General features: G+C 39.6%; 1 protein-coding gene across 1 annotated transcript in view; it reads left to right on the plus strand.

The window, feature by feature from the left end:
- Window positions 1-2,932: 2,932 nt before the first annotated feature.
- LOC126483859 (general transcription factor 3C polypeptide 5) overlaps window positions 2,933-21,252 on the plus strand; it is a 71,093-nt gene continuing 52,773 nt past the window's right edge. The window contains exons 1-3 of the mRNA XM_050107081.1: window positions 2,933-3,208; window positions 10,613-10,868; window positions 11,018-11,190. Coding sequence (XP_049963038.1) covers window positions 3,065-3,208; window positions 10,613-10,868; window positions 11,018-11,190 — 573 coding nt within the window. The 5' untranslated portion in view covers window positions 2,933-3,064. The remainder of the gene's footprint in view (window positions 3,209-10,612; window positions 10,869-11,017; window positions 11,191-21,252) is intronic.

Below are 21,252 nucleotides of genomic sequence, written 5' to 3' on the forward strand. Positions count from 1 at the left end.
TGCGCAGAGTATACATAGTAATCTTTCTAAGGTCTGGCACTTAGCAGAAGTGGCATCAAAGTCTTTAACATCATACGCAACACACATTTCTCATTTCTGATGGACTATAAGGGCATTTGTACAGGAAAAGGTGCTAATAGCTCATACATATGTGTGGGTCTCTTTGGCTTAGTTAGAATAGTATCATTAGAGTCTAAGAGTCTGTTATCATACTAGCATGTGTAGTAGCAGAAGTAGTACATTCAGTACATTCCGACAGTAGAGTCCATGGCGAATTTAGTTTGGGATAGGTTCAAAAATAATTGTAAGATTCTCAGACAGCTGTATTGCAGCAACCGACACACTGATTTGATAAGTGGTAATTAATGTTTTAACTAACACCGATTTTCGCTGTAGGCACACCATAGTGTAATTGAAATTTGATATCGATGTAGAAAAACATCGAACTTCAAGCATCCTTCCTATAGACAGAATGTGATCTACTCTCCATTTTTTACCCCTTCATGGCAAGCTACCTATGCTTTCATTTCAGCAAGATAATGCCTGCCCACATATAGCAAGAGTTTCAATTGGTTGTCTTCATGCTTGCCAAACGCTATCTTGGCCAGCAAGATCGCTGGATCTCGCCCTAATTCACCTTTGGGCATTGTGAGCAGGGCCCTCTAAACCAGCTCAGGATTTTGACGATCTTAACGCGAATTGCACAGAATACAGCACGATGTCCCTCAGAAGAATATCCAGCAACACTATCAACCAATGTTAAGCTGAGTAATGGCTTGCATAAGGTCCAGGAGTGGGCCAACGCATTATTGACTTGATCTATTTACGAAACTCTTTCTCTTGAATAAATCATCCAACTTTTCTGAAATTGTAAGCATTTATTTGTTTGTGCATGCATATCACATCCATCGATTTCTGCCCCATTCTATAATTCCTTAGTCGTTCCTCATTTTTCTGTAAAAGTGTCCACTAAACACTGCCAGCCTGACTTCCGATCACTTTTAATAGGCACTGTAGTTGTGCAAAGCAATCGGTGATCCATCTATGCCCGATTGCCACTGGTATTTGGGTAGGTGCAAGGCATGGTACATTTGTGTGCTTGATCCCCAAATCCATGATGATAACAATAGCTCAAATATTGACCTAATCCATAAGTCGAAGGTGTTGCAGAAGAGCGGCTTCTTGATCTCTTGCGGTAGCAGTTTCTGTCGCTACTACGATCATGCTGAAATTGCTGAAATAACGGTTTCACTGATCTGTTTGGTGAACACATGAAGCTTGCCTGCAAGATTGTCATAATCCACGTGTCTTAACATTGTTGGCAATATGCTGCTACATGATGCTGTCACTGCACTTATCAGGGTAGGCGTCATTCCCTCCATTAGTGTGCCAACCAAACTGACCACTGCATCCATTGGTATCTTTGTTTGTAACGCCATAATTACCTTTACCTGCGGTGGTAGACAACTACCCCATAATGCGCATAGTAAGTTGTCAAGTACAGTGGTGTTGTCCTTGCTCCTCAAGTATCTTAGATACTGTGATGGCTTCCAGTCGCCGATATCTTCCTGGGTCAAAACTTGCTTGATGCACTCTTCTTGTGATGCTGAGACATACGAATCAATTCTGTCTTCAGTTTTTCATAGGAGTTTGTTGGTGGTGGCATGGTTATCACGTCTTCAATATCTGTGTTGTACCAGTGATCTAGTTGACTCATCACTATTGCATACTTCATAGAATCTGTTGTGATTCCTTTAAAATGAAACTGGTCTTCACTTGCGCAAACTATGATGCAGGGTTGTGTGGCCAGACAAGCGGTAATCGTTCAGCAAGTCTGCGATTTGGCATCTCAGTCATAGTAGAAAGCTTGAGTTCCCTAAGTCACTTTGCGGTCACCATTTGGCATGATAGCTGCTTTATCCTTTGTCCAACCTTCTAACCTCCACATGTCGAAATATCAATAATTGTACAGGGAATTAACAACATTAACTGCGTGGCACAGAGACAGAAGCTTATTAAGAGTCGTCCAATTTGGAGAAGTTTTACGAAAATACAGAATCTTCTATTGAGATACCCAAATAACTCTAACATAGCCTTGAAAACCAATAGATAATAGATCTAGGAATAAGTGCATTCCCAATACAAATAAATCAGCGCCTCTGGAAGCTAACGGGAGAAATGTTTTGACAGCTGTGATGTAAATAAACACACACACACACACACACACACACACACACACACAAAGCGAGCTCGACACAACGCGATACTGCACAGGAAGGACTGTAACCTCGGTCTATATGGCCTGTTACTCTCCGAAATAACGAAAATATGATATTTATTCGTAGATTACATACACAAAATTTTTCTAGCTTAGAGTTTCAGTTTCCTTGCATTATAAGAATCCGTATTTCCTCTTGCTCTGCACACGCCATTATTCCTGTTGACAAGCAACACGTCCTTCATGTGACGTGCAGTACTTCATAAACTCATTCCGTACTTATTTTGTTTCTAAAGTTGACCTCCATGGCCTGCGTTGCAAATTCTCCATGCCAATACCATTTTGGGTTGCGGACCTCCATGATCCACGAATAACATTTCTATCGCTTGTGTCTGCGTCAAATGTTTCTTGAGGCTACTACCGTGGGTCTGAAGTGGAGTTTCCTCTCTGAAGAAGCTTGAAGTTAATGGCCTGTTGTGGTAACAATTTCTGCATTTTCCTGAAAACAGTAGTTTTCTACATACACGAAACGCTGAAGTGAACGATCCAAACCTGGTCTCCACTTCTCTGTGTGCGTTTGCGGGGCTGTAGTCTAGTAGCAGCAGTTTGATAGTTCGGCTCAGTGGCCTGGCACGAATTCGGAATTACGTAATCGATTATGTTTCTATGCTTTTTATCTTTGTGATCATTTTATCAGAAGTGTCATCGCTGTGACAACTAGGATCTTTGTGGAGTTGAATGTAAACATGTATAGGGGCGGCATGTTTGTTTCTCAAATGTAGGAGTTCTAATGTAAAAGTTCGGAAGTGTGGTTGCGGTTAATTCAGATAATTCACGTATGAAATCATGGTTACAGAAAACCTTAGAGGAGTTGACGTAGTGAAAGAAGTTAACTTTGAGAAGACGTTTATATCCGTCGAATACCCTGGCGTTGTCCAAAATGTTGATAATATGCTGAAAACTTTGGGCGGAATACAAAATATTTCTACCGTAAGTGTATCATTTAGACGAAGTTCCTTGTTTGCATGAAGTTGAGATATTCATTCTTTGTTTGAGGAATACGGTACATTATTTTATCCATTGTTTGTATTGGATATATGAATTGGATCTGTAGTCTAACGTTGCAGAAAGATGTGAATAGTGGTAATTCAAGATCTTTATCGTCCAAGTGAACTGGTAATGACTACCAGCTAAAGATGTTACTCTACCGTTAAGTATGTCACAACAGTCAGATTTTTTAATGTTAAATATAGCTGGCAAATATTACAGTCAGAATGGCGTTATTAGATCTTGCAGACAAATGAATAAAAAAAAACAGTTAAAATCTGTCATTGGTAGTAATGAAATGAATTTCTGTCCGACACTGAGAGTTTGGCATCCCATGTATGTTTGATTTTACTCTAGCAATTTGATGCACTAGAAGTTTAGGAACATTGTGCAAATCTTATATTCTGTATGTAGTTTTGAGCTGGTGCCTTTGAGTAATTACATAAAACATTGCTTCAGTAATGTGATATTCATTTTATTAGTTGAGAAGGTCTTTGGTACCACTAACTTTGATGGTGTTGTGGTAAGGATTTGAACAGCTCTAAAGGTGCCTTTTTAGGTCAACTTGTGATCAAACCTGTTGTAGAATAAGATCCAGCTTCTTCTAGGTGCTTAGGAATGCATTAGCCCAATCAAGCAAAGTGACAGTTACATTTGTACTTTATTCAGATTTTGTCGGTATTCATTTCAACATCTTTACTGTTTTCTTTATTTGTATTGGACAGGCATCATCAAAGAATACCCGGACACTTTTGCAGTTTGATCTATAATTTTGGCACAATCTCATTTTGTCAGCAGTTACAATGTTGTATGGTTACATTTACCTGCAGAATTAATGTATTAAGAATGAGGCATCAAATCCATGTCATCTGTACCGTTTTTAGATGTTGTTTCTACAATTATCAAATCTAGTCCCATAGAGACTTATGTAAAATCCTGGTTTCAGTCTCAAAAGAACAGACACTATTTTCTTTGGCAGCATTTGTTGTTGGACTTGTACCTTCAATAGAAGTTCTTTCCCATCGAAATTACTCTTCCGTTTGTAACAGTTAACAATGGATAACTGAATTTTCACATTGTTGTTATTTTCCTAAATATTCTTCACTTCAAGGACACTCCAGAACTGTACCGAGGGGGAGAAACTTTGAGAAAGTGCGCAATAAGGCATTGGGTCATCAGTTGTTAAACATGTATGTTAAGGTAACTATTAAAAAGATTGTGGAAAATGTTGGTACACATGCTGAATGGTGACCAGAAACAAACATGAAAACAAATTTCTTAACATTGTTTGAACCATTTTACAAGTAATCCAACTAACTTAATATACTCATTTGTTATGTGGCTGACATGAAGCAGTTGTCAAAGTAGTGGGTGCAAGCTGACAGTCTTGCACTGATGAGCCAAAGTGTATTTCATCGCATGGAAGAGTTATGGCCAGTATTTTTAGAATCCCAAAAGGGATTCTTCTGTTAATGTAACTAGGAAATTGCTGAAGTTCAAATTGCAAGTTCAAGTTGCTGAATCAAATTCACTTTGTAATCATAAAAATTCTTCACATGAAAATACATCTATTTTTATTTTAACAATGGAAAATCCGGGATGTATTGTTATTTTTATCTTATTGGTGACTGCCTCTGGGGCAGGTGACTCATCAGTAGTACATGTTTTTCAGTGCTTTAGTGATTCTCTCATTGGGAATATCATTATAAGCAATCACGGAGTATAATGAAATTAGAATGGCCAAAAACAAAACTGTGGAAAACGAGAACATTTATCATATGTTTTCCATTCAGCTTGGGGAAAAAATATAATTTTACTTTTTCCAGTAAAACATTAGCTAACTATGTGTAACAGTAACAAACTTGCAAAAACTGAACAAATTCGAAGGTAAAATAGAAAATCCTAAGAACTTTTTTTCTTATGTTAAATTAGGAAGTGAATCAGAGTCAGTTGTCAAGGCATTGTGACTACCGGTATGATATTGGAAGTTGACAGAGAGAAGGCTGAGATACTAAAAGCCTTTTTCCAAAACTGTGTCACTGAGGAGGGTTGTTCCGCAGTTATCTCTTTGAATCACTACATAAGCATCAAAATAACGTATATCAGAAAAAGTGACCAGGCGATGGAAAACTATCTGAGACTACTCCACACAGAAAAGTCCACTGTACCTGATGGTATATCGATATTATCCTACGTAGAGAATGTGATAGAACTTACTCCTCTTCTAGCAGCAGAATATCACAGGTCGCTGCTGGAACGAAGTGTACCTAGTGACTGGATAAAAGTACAGGTCATTCCCATTTTCAAGAAGGTTTGTTGAACAGATGCACAAAACTGTAAACCTGTATCGCTGATGCCTGTCTGTTGTAGAAATTTGGAACTTGTTTTGTGCTTGAATATTATGACATTACTGGCAACTGAAAATCTCCTCCGTAGGAAACGTGTTCTGCAAGCTATGATCACATGAAACCCAGTTTTGCTTTGTTTGTCCATGAGACCCGAAAACAGTAGATACTTGCTCCTATGCTGATACAATATTCCTTGGTTTCCAGGAAGCAGTAGATATGGTCTCGCACTACCGTCTAATGAAAATGATACAGGCGTGCTGAATATCAGACCAGCTGTGTGACTGGGTTGAAGAGTTCTTAGCAAATAGATCTTAGCATTGCATTTTTAATAAAAAGAAATCTTGAGACATAAAATAATATCGGGCTTATACCAAGGTGATGCTATGCATCTATTATTTGTCACATTATACTTAAATGACTTAGTGGATAACATTGGAAGCTCCATGAGGATTTTTGTAGGTAAGATAATAAAATGTTGTGTGACTAGGTCCTCTAGTCGGGTAGCCTGTGGCTGGGTGCGAGTCTTTCAATTTGATGCCACTTGGGCGACTTGTGCGTCAATGGTGATGAAATGATGATATAAAAAGTGCTAGAAACTGTAATGAAGTGTAGGAAGAATGCAGAAGATCAAAGCGTGGTGCATGGATTAGCTGCCGACCTTCAATGTCAGCAAATGAAAATAGTGCACATAAACAGGATGAAAGATCCGTTATTGTATGATTGCAGAAAAATAACTGGAATCAGTTAGAACCATTAAACATCTATGATTATTCATACAGAATGTTTCAAAGTGGATTGACAATGTTGTTGTTGTGGTCTTCAGTCCTGAGACTGGTTTGGTACAGCTCTCCATGCTACTCTATCCTGTGCAAGCTTCTTCTATCTCTCAGTACTTACTGCAACCTACATCCTTCTGAATCTGCTTAGTGTATTCATCTCTTGGTTTCCCTCTACGATTTTTACCCTCCATGCTGCGCTCCAATGCTAAATTTTTGATTCCTTGATGGCTCAGAACATGTTCTACCAACCCGGTCCCTTCTTCTTGTCAAGTTGTGCCCCAAACTCCTCTTCTCCCCAATTCTGTTCAATACCTCCTCATTAGTTAAGTGATCTACTCATCCAATTTTCAGTATTCTTCTGTAGCACCACATTTCGAAAGCTTCTATTCTCTTCTTGTCCAAACTATCGCCCATGTTTCATTTCCATACATGGCTACACTCCATACAAATACTTTCAGAAACGACTCCCTGACACTTAAATCAATACTTGATGTGAACAAATTTCTCTTCTTCGGAAACGCTTTCCTTGCCATTGCCAGTCTACATTTTCTATCCTCTCTACTTCGACCATGATCAGTTATTTTGCTCCCCAAATAGCAAAACTCCTTTACTACTTTAAGTGTCTCATTTCCTAATCTAATTCCCTCAGCATCACCTGACTTAATTCGACTACATTCCATTATCCTCATTTTGCTTTTGTTGGTGTTCATCTTATATCCTCCTTTCAAGACACTGTCCATTCCGTTCAACTGCTCTTCCAAGTCCTTTGCTGTCTCTGACAGAATTACAATGTCATTGGCGAACCTCGAAGTTTTTATTTCTTCTCCATGTATTTTAATACCTACTCCAAATTTTTCTTTTGTTTCCTTTACTGCTTGCTCAATATACACATTGAATAACATCGGGGAGAGGCGACAACCCTGTCTCACTCCCTTCCCAACCACTGCTTCTCTTTCATGTCCCTCGACTCTTGTAACTGCCATCTGCTTTCTGTGCAAATTGTAAATAGTCTTTCACTCCCCGTATTTTACCCCTGCCACCTTTAGAATTTGAAAGAGTGTATTCCAGTCAACATTGTTGAAAGCTTTCTCTAAGTCTACAAATGCTAGAAACGTATGTTTGCCTTTCCTTAATCTATTTTCTAAGATAAGTCGTTGGGTCAGTATTGCCTCACGTGTTCCAACATTTCTACGGAATGCGAACTGATCTTCCCCGAGATAGGTTTCTACCAGTTTTTCCATTTGTCTGTAAAGAATTCGTGTTAGTATTTTGCAGCTGTGACTTATTAAACTGATAGTTCAGTAGTTTTCACATCTGTCAGCACCTGATTTCTTTGGGATTGGAATTTATTATATTCTTCTTGAAGTCGGAGAGTATTTCGCCTGTCTCATACATCTTGCTCACCAGATGGTAGAGTTTTGTCAGGACTGGGTCTCCCAAGGCTGTCAGTAGTTCCAATGGAATGTTGTCTACTCCCGGGGCCTTGTCTCGGCTCGGGTCTTTCAGAGCGCTGTCAAACTCTTCATGCAGTATCATCTCCCATTTCATCTACATCCTATTCCATTTCCATAATATTGTCCTCAAGTACATTGCCCTTGTATAGACACTCTAATACTACTTCCACCTTTCTGCTTTCCCTTCTTTGCTTAGAACTGGGTTTCCATCTGAGCTCTTGATATTCATACAAAGGTCTCTTTAATTTTCCTGTAGGCAGTATCTGTCTTACCCCTTGTGAGATAAGCCTCTACATCCTTACATTTGTTCTCTAGCCGTCCCTGCTTAGCCATTTTGCACTTCCTGTCAATCTCATTTTTGAGAGGTTTGTATTCCATTTTGCCTGCTTCATTTACTGCATGTTTATATTTTCTACTTTCATCAATTAAATTCAATATTTCTTCCGTTACCCAAGGATTTCTACTAGCCCTCGTCTTTTTACCTACTTGATCCTCTGCTGCCTTTGCTACTTCATCCCTCAAAGCTACCCATTCTTCTTCTACTGTATTTCTTTCCCCCATTCCTGTCAATTGTTCCCTTATGCTCTCCCTGAAACTCTGTACAACCTCTTGTTCTTTCAGTTTATCCAGGTTCCATCTCCTTAAATTCTCACCTTTTTGCAGTTTCTTCAGCTTTAATCTACAGTTCATAACTAATAGATTGTGGTCAGAGTCCACATCTGCCCCTGGAAATGTCTTACAATTTAAAACCTGGTTCCTAAATCTCTGTCTTACCATTATATAATCTATCTGATACCTTCTAGTATCTCCAGGATTCTTCCATGTACACAACCTTCTTTTATGATTCTTGAACCAAGTGTTAGCTATGATTAAGTTATGCTCTGTGCAAAATTCTACCAGACGGCTTCATCTTTCATTTCTTACCCCCAATCCATATTCACCTACTATGTTTCCTTCTCTCCCTTTTCCTACTCTCGAATTCCAGTCACCCACGACTATTAAATTTTCGTCTCCCTTCACTACCTGAATAATTTCTTTTATCTCATCATACATTTCATCAATTTTTTCATCATCTGCAGAGCTAGTTGGCATATAAACTTGTACTACTGTACTAGGCATGGGCTTCGTGTCTATCTTTGCCACAATAATGCGTTCAATATGCTGTTTGTAGTAGCTTACCCGCACTCCTAATATAAAGCTAATTGTTGGTAATGTAGATTCCAGAATGAGATTCATTGAAAAACCTTTGGGAAGTTTAGTCTTTAATGTGTTTTGTTATAGGCTCATTTATTAATGGCGAAAGCACCATGAAAATGCTCAGTCAACTGCAATGACAGGCTACAAGATAGGTACTCTGCATTGCTACGTGACTTGCTGTTAATATTTCAAGAGTGTACATTCCTAGAAGAGTCAACTAATATATTACTTCTTCTTACACTCGTCTCGCGAAAAAGACAATGAAGGTTAAATCAGAGGTATTCCACCTCACATGGAGGCTTAGCTACAATCATTCTTCCAGCAGTCCAGTTGCAACATGAACAGAAATTTGGGGGGGGGGGGGGGAGTGTAAAAATATAGAATGTGGTTGCCCACCTTCCCTTTTATGGTAAAGATAAAATTCCACCATTAGAACAGTAGAATCTACAAAATTTCTAGCAATCTGTGTGCCAAATTATTAGTGGGTCAATAAGGTAGGGCTATAACTACTAGACTGACTGGGCACTAAAGAAGCTGGAGACGGAGAAAGAAAGATTCCATCTTTGCGGAACATGGTCTGAAAGAATGTCATTCTGTTCTCCATAAAGGAACTAACGGGAGAAAACTAACATAACTTGAAATTCTGGCCATTAATAAACACCAATCAAGGAATCCATCTGGTCCTTAATGACCAAACACAGTTCCATTACTCATCCTTATTAAAGTAGCAGCCAATTATTATTCCTCTCACCATTAGCTAATAAGCTTGTTATAACGGTTCGATGCCCACATTCCATAGACGGACGTAGTTCTTTCCTTCTCTTTATTTGGTCTGTTCGTCACATTCACCGGTTTGTCCATAAGATTTATTTGTTCAGTGTCTCTTTAGGTATTACATCATGCTTGTGTTTTGTATTGACATAGCCATAAAATGTCACATATCTTTGTAAATCTATGAATTCTCTGACAATGGCTTCGAAGCCAAAGTCAGGTTCATAACAAACTAATAAATATTATTGTGGAACATTAATATGTTGTATTCAAGTGATAAATTTAACTGTAAGTACTTGTCAAAATCATAAGAAAATTTAACAATTTGAAAAAAATTTAATTTGTGGATGTTAGTAATGTCATTTAAAGGCAGGTGCCATATGGGGCAGGGTTTATTCAAATGAGAGGTAAGTGTAACAGGAAGGAAAAAAACTAATCAGCATATGGACAAAAATTTTAATTGATATTTTGTGGTACCCATATTGCCTTTTCTTGGCAGCATAAGAGAGTGAAAAGAAAGAGGTATGTAAAATGGCACATTGCAATGACTGACTTAAAAATTATAATTTTATGAACTGCTGTCATACACTTCAGAGTTCTTCAGTGTACTATGTTTAGGATATGATATATTCCAGACCAATATCTGGTGATAGAAACATGCATCTGTGCTCTTGCTCGCAGTGACATCACGTTGTAGTCTTTTACTTGGGCTGTTCACTTATATACATTGTAGACGTACTGGTTATAGCTTAATAATTCTTATCTAATTTGTGATTATAACTCATATTATCCATTTAGGCATATTCACAGAAGAACAGAAGGCTCGAACTGAGATTTAGACCTGATGATATGTACTGCAAACCTGCATGTGGTGACAGACATAAATCATCATCATTATTACTGAAGTTTGTGGTAAAGAGAAAGAAAAAGAGGAAGACGTGTCCTGACAATGAATTGAATAGTGACAAAGATGTCAAGCCAGCAGATCAAGATTCTGTAGTTGTGTCTCATGTTTCTGTTCTGGGGCGAATCAGGACAACTTTTAGATTTGCAAGTATGTTGTTTTTGATTACCAAAAATAAATGTCTTTTTTAAGAGCTTTTGTTGTTTAATTGTTGTTCATCATGCAATAAGTTAAAATAGACCAGTATTCAGTTTTTTCCGTGATACATTCTATGACTCATATACTTAATGCTGTGACAGATTTGTGTGATTTTCAATATCTACCAATGGACCGAGTATCAGGAAGTGATGGGCCAATGGAAGATATATATGAAAAACTAGTTCCTAAAGGACTTCCTTCAGTTTCTTGGCTTTATGGTGATAGTCCATATTTTTTACCACCAGCTGTGTTTTCAAGGATGGACAGCGTGCAGGTAAGGAAAATTTGAAATAATGAATGGATTGAAACATTATCATTAGGTTTGTTTCCTGTTATGATTTGCGGCAATAGATGTGAAATGTTTTTCACTCAACTTTCTCTCACTTTCCAAGATTTGCCATTATTTACCTAAGAAAAGTCTTTGACATAGTCACAAACATTAAATTGTTTTGAGTACTGCACATCAACATTTGCAAGCCTCACATGCCTCCTGCATTATGTCACATGGTGAGAGTCTTTTGGAATTTGGTCTGCCTAGGCTAGGTAAATCTTTGGTTGAATCTGGGAGCCTTGTAGAGGGGGACCTGTAAGAGCTCATTATAAGCTCTGGATGTGCTTCAGCGACCATTCCCCATCATGGCAGTGGAGTGTTGTTTGTCGTAGATATAGGATTTTAGCTTAATCTGTCATGCTGCAAGTATTATATAAACCTTTGTAAAGAAAACCTCAATTTCAAAATGTGCCACATGTTATTTCGGTGGATCACTATTCAGGAAAAGCAGTCGCTAGCAGGCTGTATGTGGTGACGATGACATGTCTGCTGAAGCTTTAGACTTGGAAGTCTGTCTGAGGGAACTAAGAGAGTAATGGTCACCTTTAAATGGCATTTGATAATTCCACATGCCCCCTCAATTGTACCATATGATTAGCATAGTCAGTGAGCTGTGTGTCGGGCATGATGTTCCTGAGGTGAGGACCAGTGAGTGCCATCAATACCCTATACCTGTATGTTCTGAAAATGCTTCAGGGACCACCATGCAATGCCATGTTGGAACATATTATCGTAAGTGTGACAGGATGGATAGCTGTTGAAGTGAAACAGTCATAAGCGAACAAGCTCTGAGTCATCTACTTGCATGGGTTTGTGGTACTCTTCTCGGGTCAACGTGTGTATACCAGAATGTTGTGAAACCCTTTATGGAGTCTGCTGGGAACACTGACAATCTCGAATCCTAGAGACAGACTAAATGGTCCTGTGGAAATGAAGTTATAAAATTGCAGTGATGGTAACAGGGCCCAATAATGCAAGAACACTTGTATGTTACAGAGAGGGAAGTGAGATCATGTCCCCATACTATATCCACAGACCTTTGAAAATATTGTAGATAATATTAAATTCATGAAACTGTTGTGAAACAATGCCAATAAAAAATGCTGCAGCAGACCAAGGGACCACAGTACTGTAGATAAAGAGTCTAAGCCAATATCTAATAGTAGTGGAGAAGCAAAGCACTCGCCTTCAGCAGAGGTATAAGCTGTCGGCCCATGATGATAGCGAACAAGTAAATTGCAAAGTGAATGGAAAGTGGAAGCTTTCACAGAAATGGTGTGTGTAATGAAGAATGGTGAACTGCAGAAAACTGCTGCTTTCATTTTAATGTTCACTTCACTACTACTTTTGGAACACACACAAACTAAGATTCTATATACCAACCCCATCTTTTGTTACATAAGTCTGAGAGATATGATCACATGATCACTACTTATAATCAAGAGGCAGAAAGGTGTCCATGAAGCAGACACTTCATGTTTATTCTCTGAAGTATTTGTAAATATGCTGTCTGTTTTGATTTGGTACAATTTGGTATACGTGAAAGAAAAGAAATCAGGAAACAAGTGATGAAACAAATTCTACATTCTGGGGACAACGATGAGGATGATTACTATTATTATTATTATTATTATTATTATTATTATTATTATCTTCTTTCCTTTCTCAGACGTTATGTCTGGTTAAAAATGGAAAGTGACGCGGACCTTGATCAAGCGTGACTTCCTTTTAACTGTATGGTATATGTTACCTTGCATTTCATTATTATTATTTCTCTTTCCTGTCTCAGACGTTATGTCTGGTTAAAAATGGAAGGTGACACGGACCTTGATCAAGCGTGACTTCGTTTTAACTGTACGGTGTATGTTACATTGCATTTAGGAACCTTCGGGTAATTGAACAAGTATCAATAATTACAGATTTCTGTAGTTGTATATACAAGTTTGGATGTAGCTGTATTGCATTGATGTACTGGTGGATATTGTGTGGTATGACTCCTGTAGTTGAAAGTATAATTGGTATAATGTCAACTTTATCCTGATGCCACATGTCCTTGACTTCCTCAGCCAGTTGGATGTATTTTTCAATTTTTTCTCCTGTTTTCTTCTGTATATTTGTTGTTTCGGGTATGGATATTTCGATTAGTTGTGCTAATTTCTTCTTTTTATTGGTGAGTATGATGTCAGGTTTGTTATGTGGTGTTGTTTTATCTGTTATAATGTTTCTGTTCCAGTATAATTTGTATTCATCATTCTCCAGTACATTTTGTGGTGCATACTTGTATGTGGGAACGTGTTGTTTTATTAGTTTATGTTGTATGGCAAGTTGTTGATGTATTATTTTTGCTACATTGTCATGTCTTCTGGGGTATTCTGTATTTGCTAGTATTGTACATCCACTTGTGATGTGAACTACTGTTTCTATTTGTTGTTTGCAAAGTCTGCATTTATCTGTTGTGGTATTGGGATCTTTAATAATATGCTTGCTGTAATATCTGGTGTTTATTGTTTGATCCTGTATTGCAATCATGAATCCTTCCGTCTCACTATATATATTCCCTTTTCTTAGCCATGTGTTGGATGCGTCTTGATCTATGTGTGGCTGTGTTAGATGATAGGGGTGCTTGCCATGTAGTGTTTCTTTTTCCAATTTACTTTCTTCGTATCTGTTAATGTTACGTGATCTAAAGGGTTGTAGAGATGGTTATGAAATTGTAGTGGTGTAGCCGATGTATTTATATGAGTGATTGCTTTGTGTGTTTTGCTAGTTTCTGCTCGTTCTATAAAGCATTTTCTTAAATTGTCTACCTGTTCATAATATAGGTTTTGTATGTCGATAAATCCCCTTCCTCCTTCCTTTCTGCTTAATGTGAATCTTTCTGTTGCTGAATGTGTGTGATGTATTTTATATTTGTGGCATTGTGATCGTGTAAGTGTATTGAGTGCTTCTAGGTCTGTGTTACTTCATTTCACTACTCCAAATGAGTAGGTCAGTATTGGTATAGTATAAGTATTTATAGCTTTTGTCTTGTTTCTTGCTGTCAATTCTGTTTTCAGTATTTTTGTTAGTCTTTGTCTATATTTTTCTTTTAGTTCTTCTTTAATATTTGTATTATCTATTCCTATTTTTTGTCTGTATCCTAGATATTTATAGGCATCTGTTTTTTCCATCACTTCTATGCAGTCGCCGTGGTTATCCAACATATAATCTTCTTGTTTAGTGTGTTTTCCCTTGACTATGCTATTTTTCTTAAATTTGTCTGTTCCAAAAGCCATATTTATATCATTGCTGAATACTTCTGTTATCTTTAGTAATTGGTTGAGTTGTTGATTTGTTGCTGCCAGTAGTTTTAGATCATCCATGTATAGCGAATGTGTGATTTTGTGTTGGTATGTTCCAGTAATATTGTATCCATAATTTGTGTTATTTAGCATGTTGGATAGTGGGTTCAAGCAGAACAAGGCAGGACTTAATGAGTCTCCTTGGTATATTGCACGCTTAATCTGTATTGGCTGTGACGTGATATTATTTGAATTTGTTTGGATATTAAGTGTGGTTTTCCATTTTTTCATTACTATGTTTAGGAACTGTAGCAATTTAGGATCTACTTTGTATATTTCCAATATTTGTAGTAACCATGAGTGGGGTACACTATCAAAAGCTTTTTGATAATCAATGTATGCGTGGTGTAGCGACCTTTGTTTAGTTTTAGCTAGATATGTCACCTCTGCATCTATTATCAGTTGCTCTTTATATCCTCGTGCTCCTTTGCAACAGCCTTTTTGTTCTTCATTTATAATTTTGTTCTGTGTTGTATGTGTCATTAATTTCTGTGTAATGACTGAAGTTAATATTTTGTATATTATTGGTAGGCATGTTATGGGGCGATATTTAGCTGGGTTTGCTGTGTCTACTTGATCTTTAGGTTTCAGATAAGTTATTCCATGTGTAAGTGTATCAGGGAATGTGTATGGGTCTGCAATGTAACTGTTAAACAATTCAGTTTGATGTGAATGTGTTGAGGTGAACTTCTTTAGCCAGAAATTTGCTATTTTATCTTTTCCAGGGGCTTTCCAATTGTGCGTAGAATTAATTGCTTGGGTGACTTCATGTTGCAAAATTATCACTTCAGGCATTTGTGGTATCATCTTGTATGTGTCTGTTTCTGCTTGTATCCACCGTGCATGCCTGTTATGCTGTACCGGGCTTGACCATATGTTGCTCCAGAAGTGTTCCATGTCTGTTATGTTTGGTGGATTGTCTATTTTAATGTGTGTGTTATCTATTGTCTGGTAAAATTCCTTTTGGTTTGTGTTGAATGTTTGGTTTTATTTCCTTCTATTTTCACTTTTTTTGTATCTTCTAAGTCGTTTGGCCAGTGCTTGTAATTTCTGCTTCTTTTCATCTAATTGCTCTATCGCTTCTTGTTGTGAGATTTTACCTAACGTTTTTCGTTTTTTGTCTGATATTTCATTTCTTGTAAATTCTGTTAGCTGTCCGATGTCTTTTCTCAGTTTTTCTATTCTGATCTGTAGCCTGTGCTGCCATGCTGGTTTTGTGGGTTTCTTCTGTGTGTTTGTTGGTTCTGATCTCTGCCTAGTGTGTATATTTAGTGTAGTGAGTGCTCTTATATAAACCAGTAGTTGTAACTCTTCCATAGTTGTATTTTCATTTATTTTGTTGTGTATGATTGTGTTGATAGTTGTTATTGTTGTTTCGACTTGTGGGTTATTTTGTGGTCTATGCAAGAATGGTCTAATGTCTGTATATGTGTCTTTGTATTCTATATGTGTCAGCTGAAATTTTTCTTCTATATCTAACATGTGTGTAACTTCGTGTTCTATTTGTGCTTCTTCTGGTGTCTGTCTTAAGATTTCGTTTTCCTCTGATTGTTTATTTGATGCGTGTTGTTCTTTGTTTGTTTGCTCTGGGATGTTTGAGTCCATTACTGTATTTTCTTCTTCTTCTTCTTCTTCTTCCGATTGCACATTATTTTGTTCCAGTATTTGTTGTACTTGTTTTTTGATGTTTTCTAATTCTGAATGGGGTATCCTGTTATTTTTGATTATTACACGGAGTCGTTGTTGTTGTGCTGTTAAAATGTTTAATTCTGGGTATCTGGTAATAAATGTTGTGTATCCTTGTGATCTGTATCCAGTTGTGTTTGTTCCTAAGTTTGTTGCTTGGTAATAACAGAACATGAGGTGTCGGTTAACTTGATCTGACCATCTCATCCTCTGTCTTTGTTTTCCTTCTATAGTGGTTGCAGAAAGCATATCCTGCAAAACACCTCTATTTTGATTTAAATCATTTTCCGTGTGGCTAGCAGTGTCATTGCCATTGTGGATGGGCATAGGGTTCAAGCCTCATCCCCGACCATGACAGCGCTTGTCCGAGGCTTCATTAGTTCTGTCCTGAACCAACTAATCACATTAAAAGGGGGGTTAGCCCTATTAGTTGTTTGTTCTTTTCGTCGCCTTTTATGACTGGCAGAACATATCAGAGGCCTATTCTTTTCCCGGGCCTCCACGTGTTTATTATTATTATTATTATTTAATGAATCCTCACTTCTACATAAATAAACTGACAAGTCCATCCTATTTCACCGCCACTTCTCCAGTCCAAACTATTTCATCAAAGAGGAGCACTAGGAGGAAGAAATATTGTTTGACAGGTAGCTTCCATATTGCAATAGAACGTAAAGATATGTGGAATGTGCCATGAAGTCCCTTTGTGGAATGATGGAGTGCCACTTGGAGTACAGGACTAGATGGGCCTCTTGGCAGATTCCAGCAATCCTCTTGCAGTCTTCGGACTCCATAAACTCTATCGACAGTCTCACATAGATTGCAGAAATGTGAGTCATTGAGGAGAATTAATGATAAAAGAAGAAAATTCCAGCAGTAGTTTTAATGCATAATGGTGTTCTCAAAGACTACAATTGCCCAGAACTTCCACAGAATAATATCAGCTGTGAGCCTGGAACCAACACACCTTCACCAGCAAAAGTCATCTGAGAGGCACTGTCTCAGTTATAATCCAGAAAATACAGAGGAGTGCAACTGCCTTATTGCTATGTGAGTCGGAACAGGTCTTATCAGAGGTTCATGGTACATTGCCAGGATCAGATATTGTTACAGAAAATACTAAGGAACTTAAGGGCTACCTTCATCCAAAGAACAGCTTCTCATACTCTTCTACTTTATTTGGCCCGAAAGAGAGCATTCAACTGGTGGAGGAGACAATCATCATCTCTCTTATCAAACCAAAGAATGATTGCACAAACCCAAGTAGCTAATGCAATGTTGACCGAGCGAGGTGGCGCAGTGGTTAGCACACTGGACTCGCATTCGGGAGGACGACGGTTCAATCCCGCGTCCGGCCGTCCTGATTTAGGTTTTCCGTGATTTCCCTAAATCGCTCCAGGCAAATGCCGGGATGGTTCCTTTGAAAGGGCACGGCCGACTTCCTTCCCCTTCCTTCCCTAATCCGATGAGACCGATGACCTCGCTGTTTGGTCTCTTCCCCCAAACAACCCAACCCAATGCAATGTTGAAGCATCGGAGAGACATTGGAGCACATGATGAGACTATTGCGTACTGTGGGTCTTGGAATCTAGGAATATAATCACCTACTTCCAGTGTGGGTTCAGAAGAAATCACACACTTGTCAATAATCTGACCCTACTTCAGGTATGTGGAGGCCTTTGTGTACAAGAGGAGGATAATAGGCACATTTTCTGGCATTAAAAAGCCCGCAAAATGACCTTTGGTATAACATCCTGAGATAAATACATGGTTGGAGGTTTCCTGACAGCCACCTCATAAAATTGCAATCCTTTCAGGGAAGCAATATTTCAGATATTGAATGGTTAATGTACTCTTGGATCAAAACACACAAGAGGATGTTGTTCGTTTGGGAAATTTGCTAGTGTCACACTTTTTGTGGAAGCAATAAACACTACTGGGCTGCTTGTTTGGGGATGATTACAATTTTTGAGTCTGAATCTAGTTTCTCAATGATACCCATGCCTGTCAACTGCAAATTACTCTAAGAAAGCTCTAGGGCTGGACAGAAATTACAGATTTTTAAGTTCTCTCCTGAGGGTTATCAATTTTTGAGTCTGATGAATTTACAACTATTATAAATTATGAGGAAACAGTAAAATTCAGGACTTTATATGTGGTGAGAAACTTTGCTTTTTCTCGCAGTTACACAAAATTCAGAGTTGTCGACTTGGACAGGCGGTTCATTGTCCACTTAAGTGTGGAACCGGATAGCGGAGGTGGGTATGATCAGGTGGTGAGCCCTCAGCAGCTCAAATAAACAAATCCAAAGATTAGTTCTTTTACTTTAATCCATGGAACTCCAATTGCAGCATCACTGCTTGGTTATCACTCCCCTCTCACCATGGGTACGTTGGTCCATGGTGAGTGGTTGCTGTTTTTAGCTTTCTCTCAGCTGTGTTGATGCACACAGCGTTGTTGACTCCAGTGTTAACAGACACAGCACATGTGGCCTACATTCCACTTTACTGCTGTCTGCATAAGGAGTCAGCAGTGCAGACGGAAGGAGACAGGAACTCTTGTGGCAGTTGCCAGCCTCCAGTGCAGGAACTTGCCCCTGCAAGTGGTGGGGTGTGGTTCATAGATACCATCAGTGTCAAATTAGATTGGGCAGCTTTACCACCTGTGGCCTGAACTGCAGCCCTCCAGGGCAGGCGTCTGGCAGCTAATGCATGATGCTGGAGGAGGTCTACTGATAACTAATATTTTTAAGAATAATAATTATGATGGAAATTTGCTCGTGCCGCATAAGAGGTACACAGTAGTAAGTTTGCTCTGGAGCATGTGTTTGAGCTAATTTATGCTCAGTGACACACGCTCCAGACAGTCAACATATAATAGTGGATTAGTAGATTATAGTTCTTGAGCCTTGAAGTTATTTACCTTCTTTGAAGATGATGTCACAGCATCCAGCTTGCTCTGTCTGTATTTCATGCTTCTCCAAAGTATTACAGATACTGGTGTTGCAGATAGATATATGAGATGAAATAAGAAAATTTTAAATGAAGTTGACTTTGTACCATAAGAATTAATATATTTCAAATTGTTAGTGAACCAAACTGAAATCCACGTGCTCTTTCTATCCCCTGCGGGTCCGGGGATTAGAATAGGCCCAAGGTATTCCTGCCTGTCATAAGAGGCGACTAAAAGGAGTCTCACATGTTTCGGCCTTTATGTGATGGCCCCCTGTAGGGTTTGACCTCCATTTTTCAAAATTTTCCCAAAGAGCGAGCCAATTGGGGAAGGGCACCTTGCGTGGTGCATCGTGTCCATCACGCCCTGAGACCTGTCGCATCCTTCGTCGATGTGGCTCTGCACTTCTGCTCATTCTCCAACGGTAGGGTGAGGTCACCCTCTTGGGTGAATATTTTTCCATCAACTGTGGAGTATCGTTTACTACGCTGACAATAATGGACTTGTTTGCTTGGTTGCATCTGATATCCAGCATGGTAGCCAGTCCGTTGTGATGGGGCTGCCATGTACCCTGTTGGTTGTAGTCCCCTGACCACACCGGGGTCGGTCTGCTGATGCCTGCACCGTTAACTCCCCACGTATCCCCGGGAGTAGATGCCCAGGACTCCTGGGGCATCGGGACTCCTGGCAATGGCCATCCTGCCATGTGGCCTTTGCTGCAGCTGGGTGGCACCTGTGGGGAGGGCCCCTGGTCAGAGTGGGTGGCATCAGGGTGGTTGACACACGATGAAGTGTAGTACATCATCTCTTGCTGTTGGTCAAACACCAGCAGTCTCTAAATGTTCACGAGCTCAATTCAACGCACAGAAGTACGATCCCAAATCGTTCCCCTCCCTGGCCACACCATGGGAGGAACGTCAGGCTAAGGATGGCAGCGGCTCTTATTCGCCCCAGTGCCCTGTATGTTTGAGAGCTAATGGGGGATCTTTCATGACAATGAAGCCTCAGTTTTTTGTTGAAAATTTAGAGGACAAGTTTGGGGAGGTGGAGGGATTGTCCAAAATGAGATCTGGGTCAGTCTTGTGCAAAACAGCATCATCTGCCCAGTCATGGGCGTTACCCGCTTGTGACAAGCTGGGGGATGTTTCTGTAACCATCACGCCCCATAAGAGCTTAAATATGGTCCAGGGTATCATATTTCACTGGGACCTTCTTTTGCAGTCTGACGATGAGCTGTGCGCCAATTTGGAGCGGCATGGGGTGCATTTCGTTTGGCGTGTCCACCGGGGTCTGAGGGATAATCAGGTCGCCACCGGTGCCTTCATTTTGGCCTTCGAGTGTGGTACATTACCCGAGAAGGTCAAGGTGATTGTCTACTGCTGTCATGTAAAGCCCTATATCCCTCCCCCAATGTGGTGCTTTAAGTGCTGCAAGTTCAGCTGTATGTCTTCTTGCTGTACTTCCAGCATCACATGTTGAGATTGCGGATACCCATCACATCCCAGTATTTCATGTGCCGCGCCTCCCATCTGTGTCAGCTTCGGAGAGCACCATTCGCGTTGCTCGCCTGACTGCAGGATTCTCCAGAAAGAAAGGAAAATCATGGAGTACAAGTCCCTGAACTGACTGACCTACACTGAGGCTAAGAGGAAATTTGAATGCCTACATCATGTACATATGACATCATCTTACGCCGCCACTACAGCAGTTCTGGCCCCATCAGCTCCTCCAACCCCAGTCACCTCTCAGAGCCGGAAGACTGCACCTGCCCCCTTGATGGTGCGGGGGGAGGGGGGGGGGGCACTTCCCTCCCTGTTGCTCCTTTGCTCCCGCACCAACTACTTCGGGAGCAAACCCCCACCCCACCCCCGCCACCCTCAACCATCAAGGATTTCATTCCCTATTTTTGTGCCAGAGAAGCATAAGTCTTTGGCCCCTATAGCTAGGAATGGGTCCCTTCGGTCACTCCCTTCCCAGGTTTCTGCTAGTTGGAAAGATGACACCCGCTAGTGGCTAAGAGCCCAAA

This window comes from Schistocerca serialis, chromosome 6, assembly GCF_023864345.2.
Source record: "Schistocerca serialis cubense isolate TAMUIC-IGC-003099 chromosome 6, iqSchSeri2.2, whole genome shotgun sequence".
In the NCBI taxonomy this organism is placed as follows: Eukaryota; Metazoa; Arthropoda; class Insecta; order Orthoptera; family Acrididae; genus Schistocerca; species Schistocerca serialis.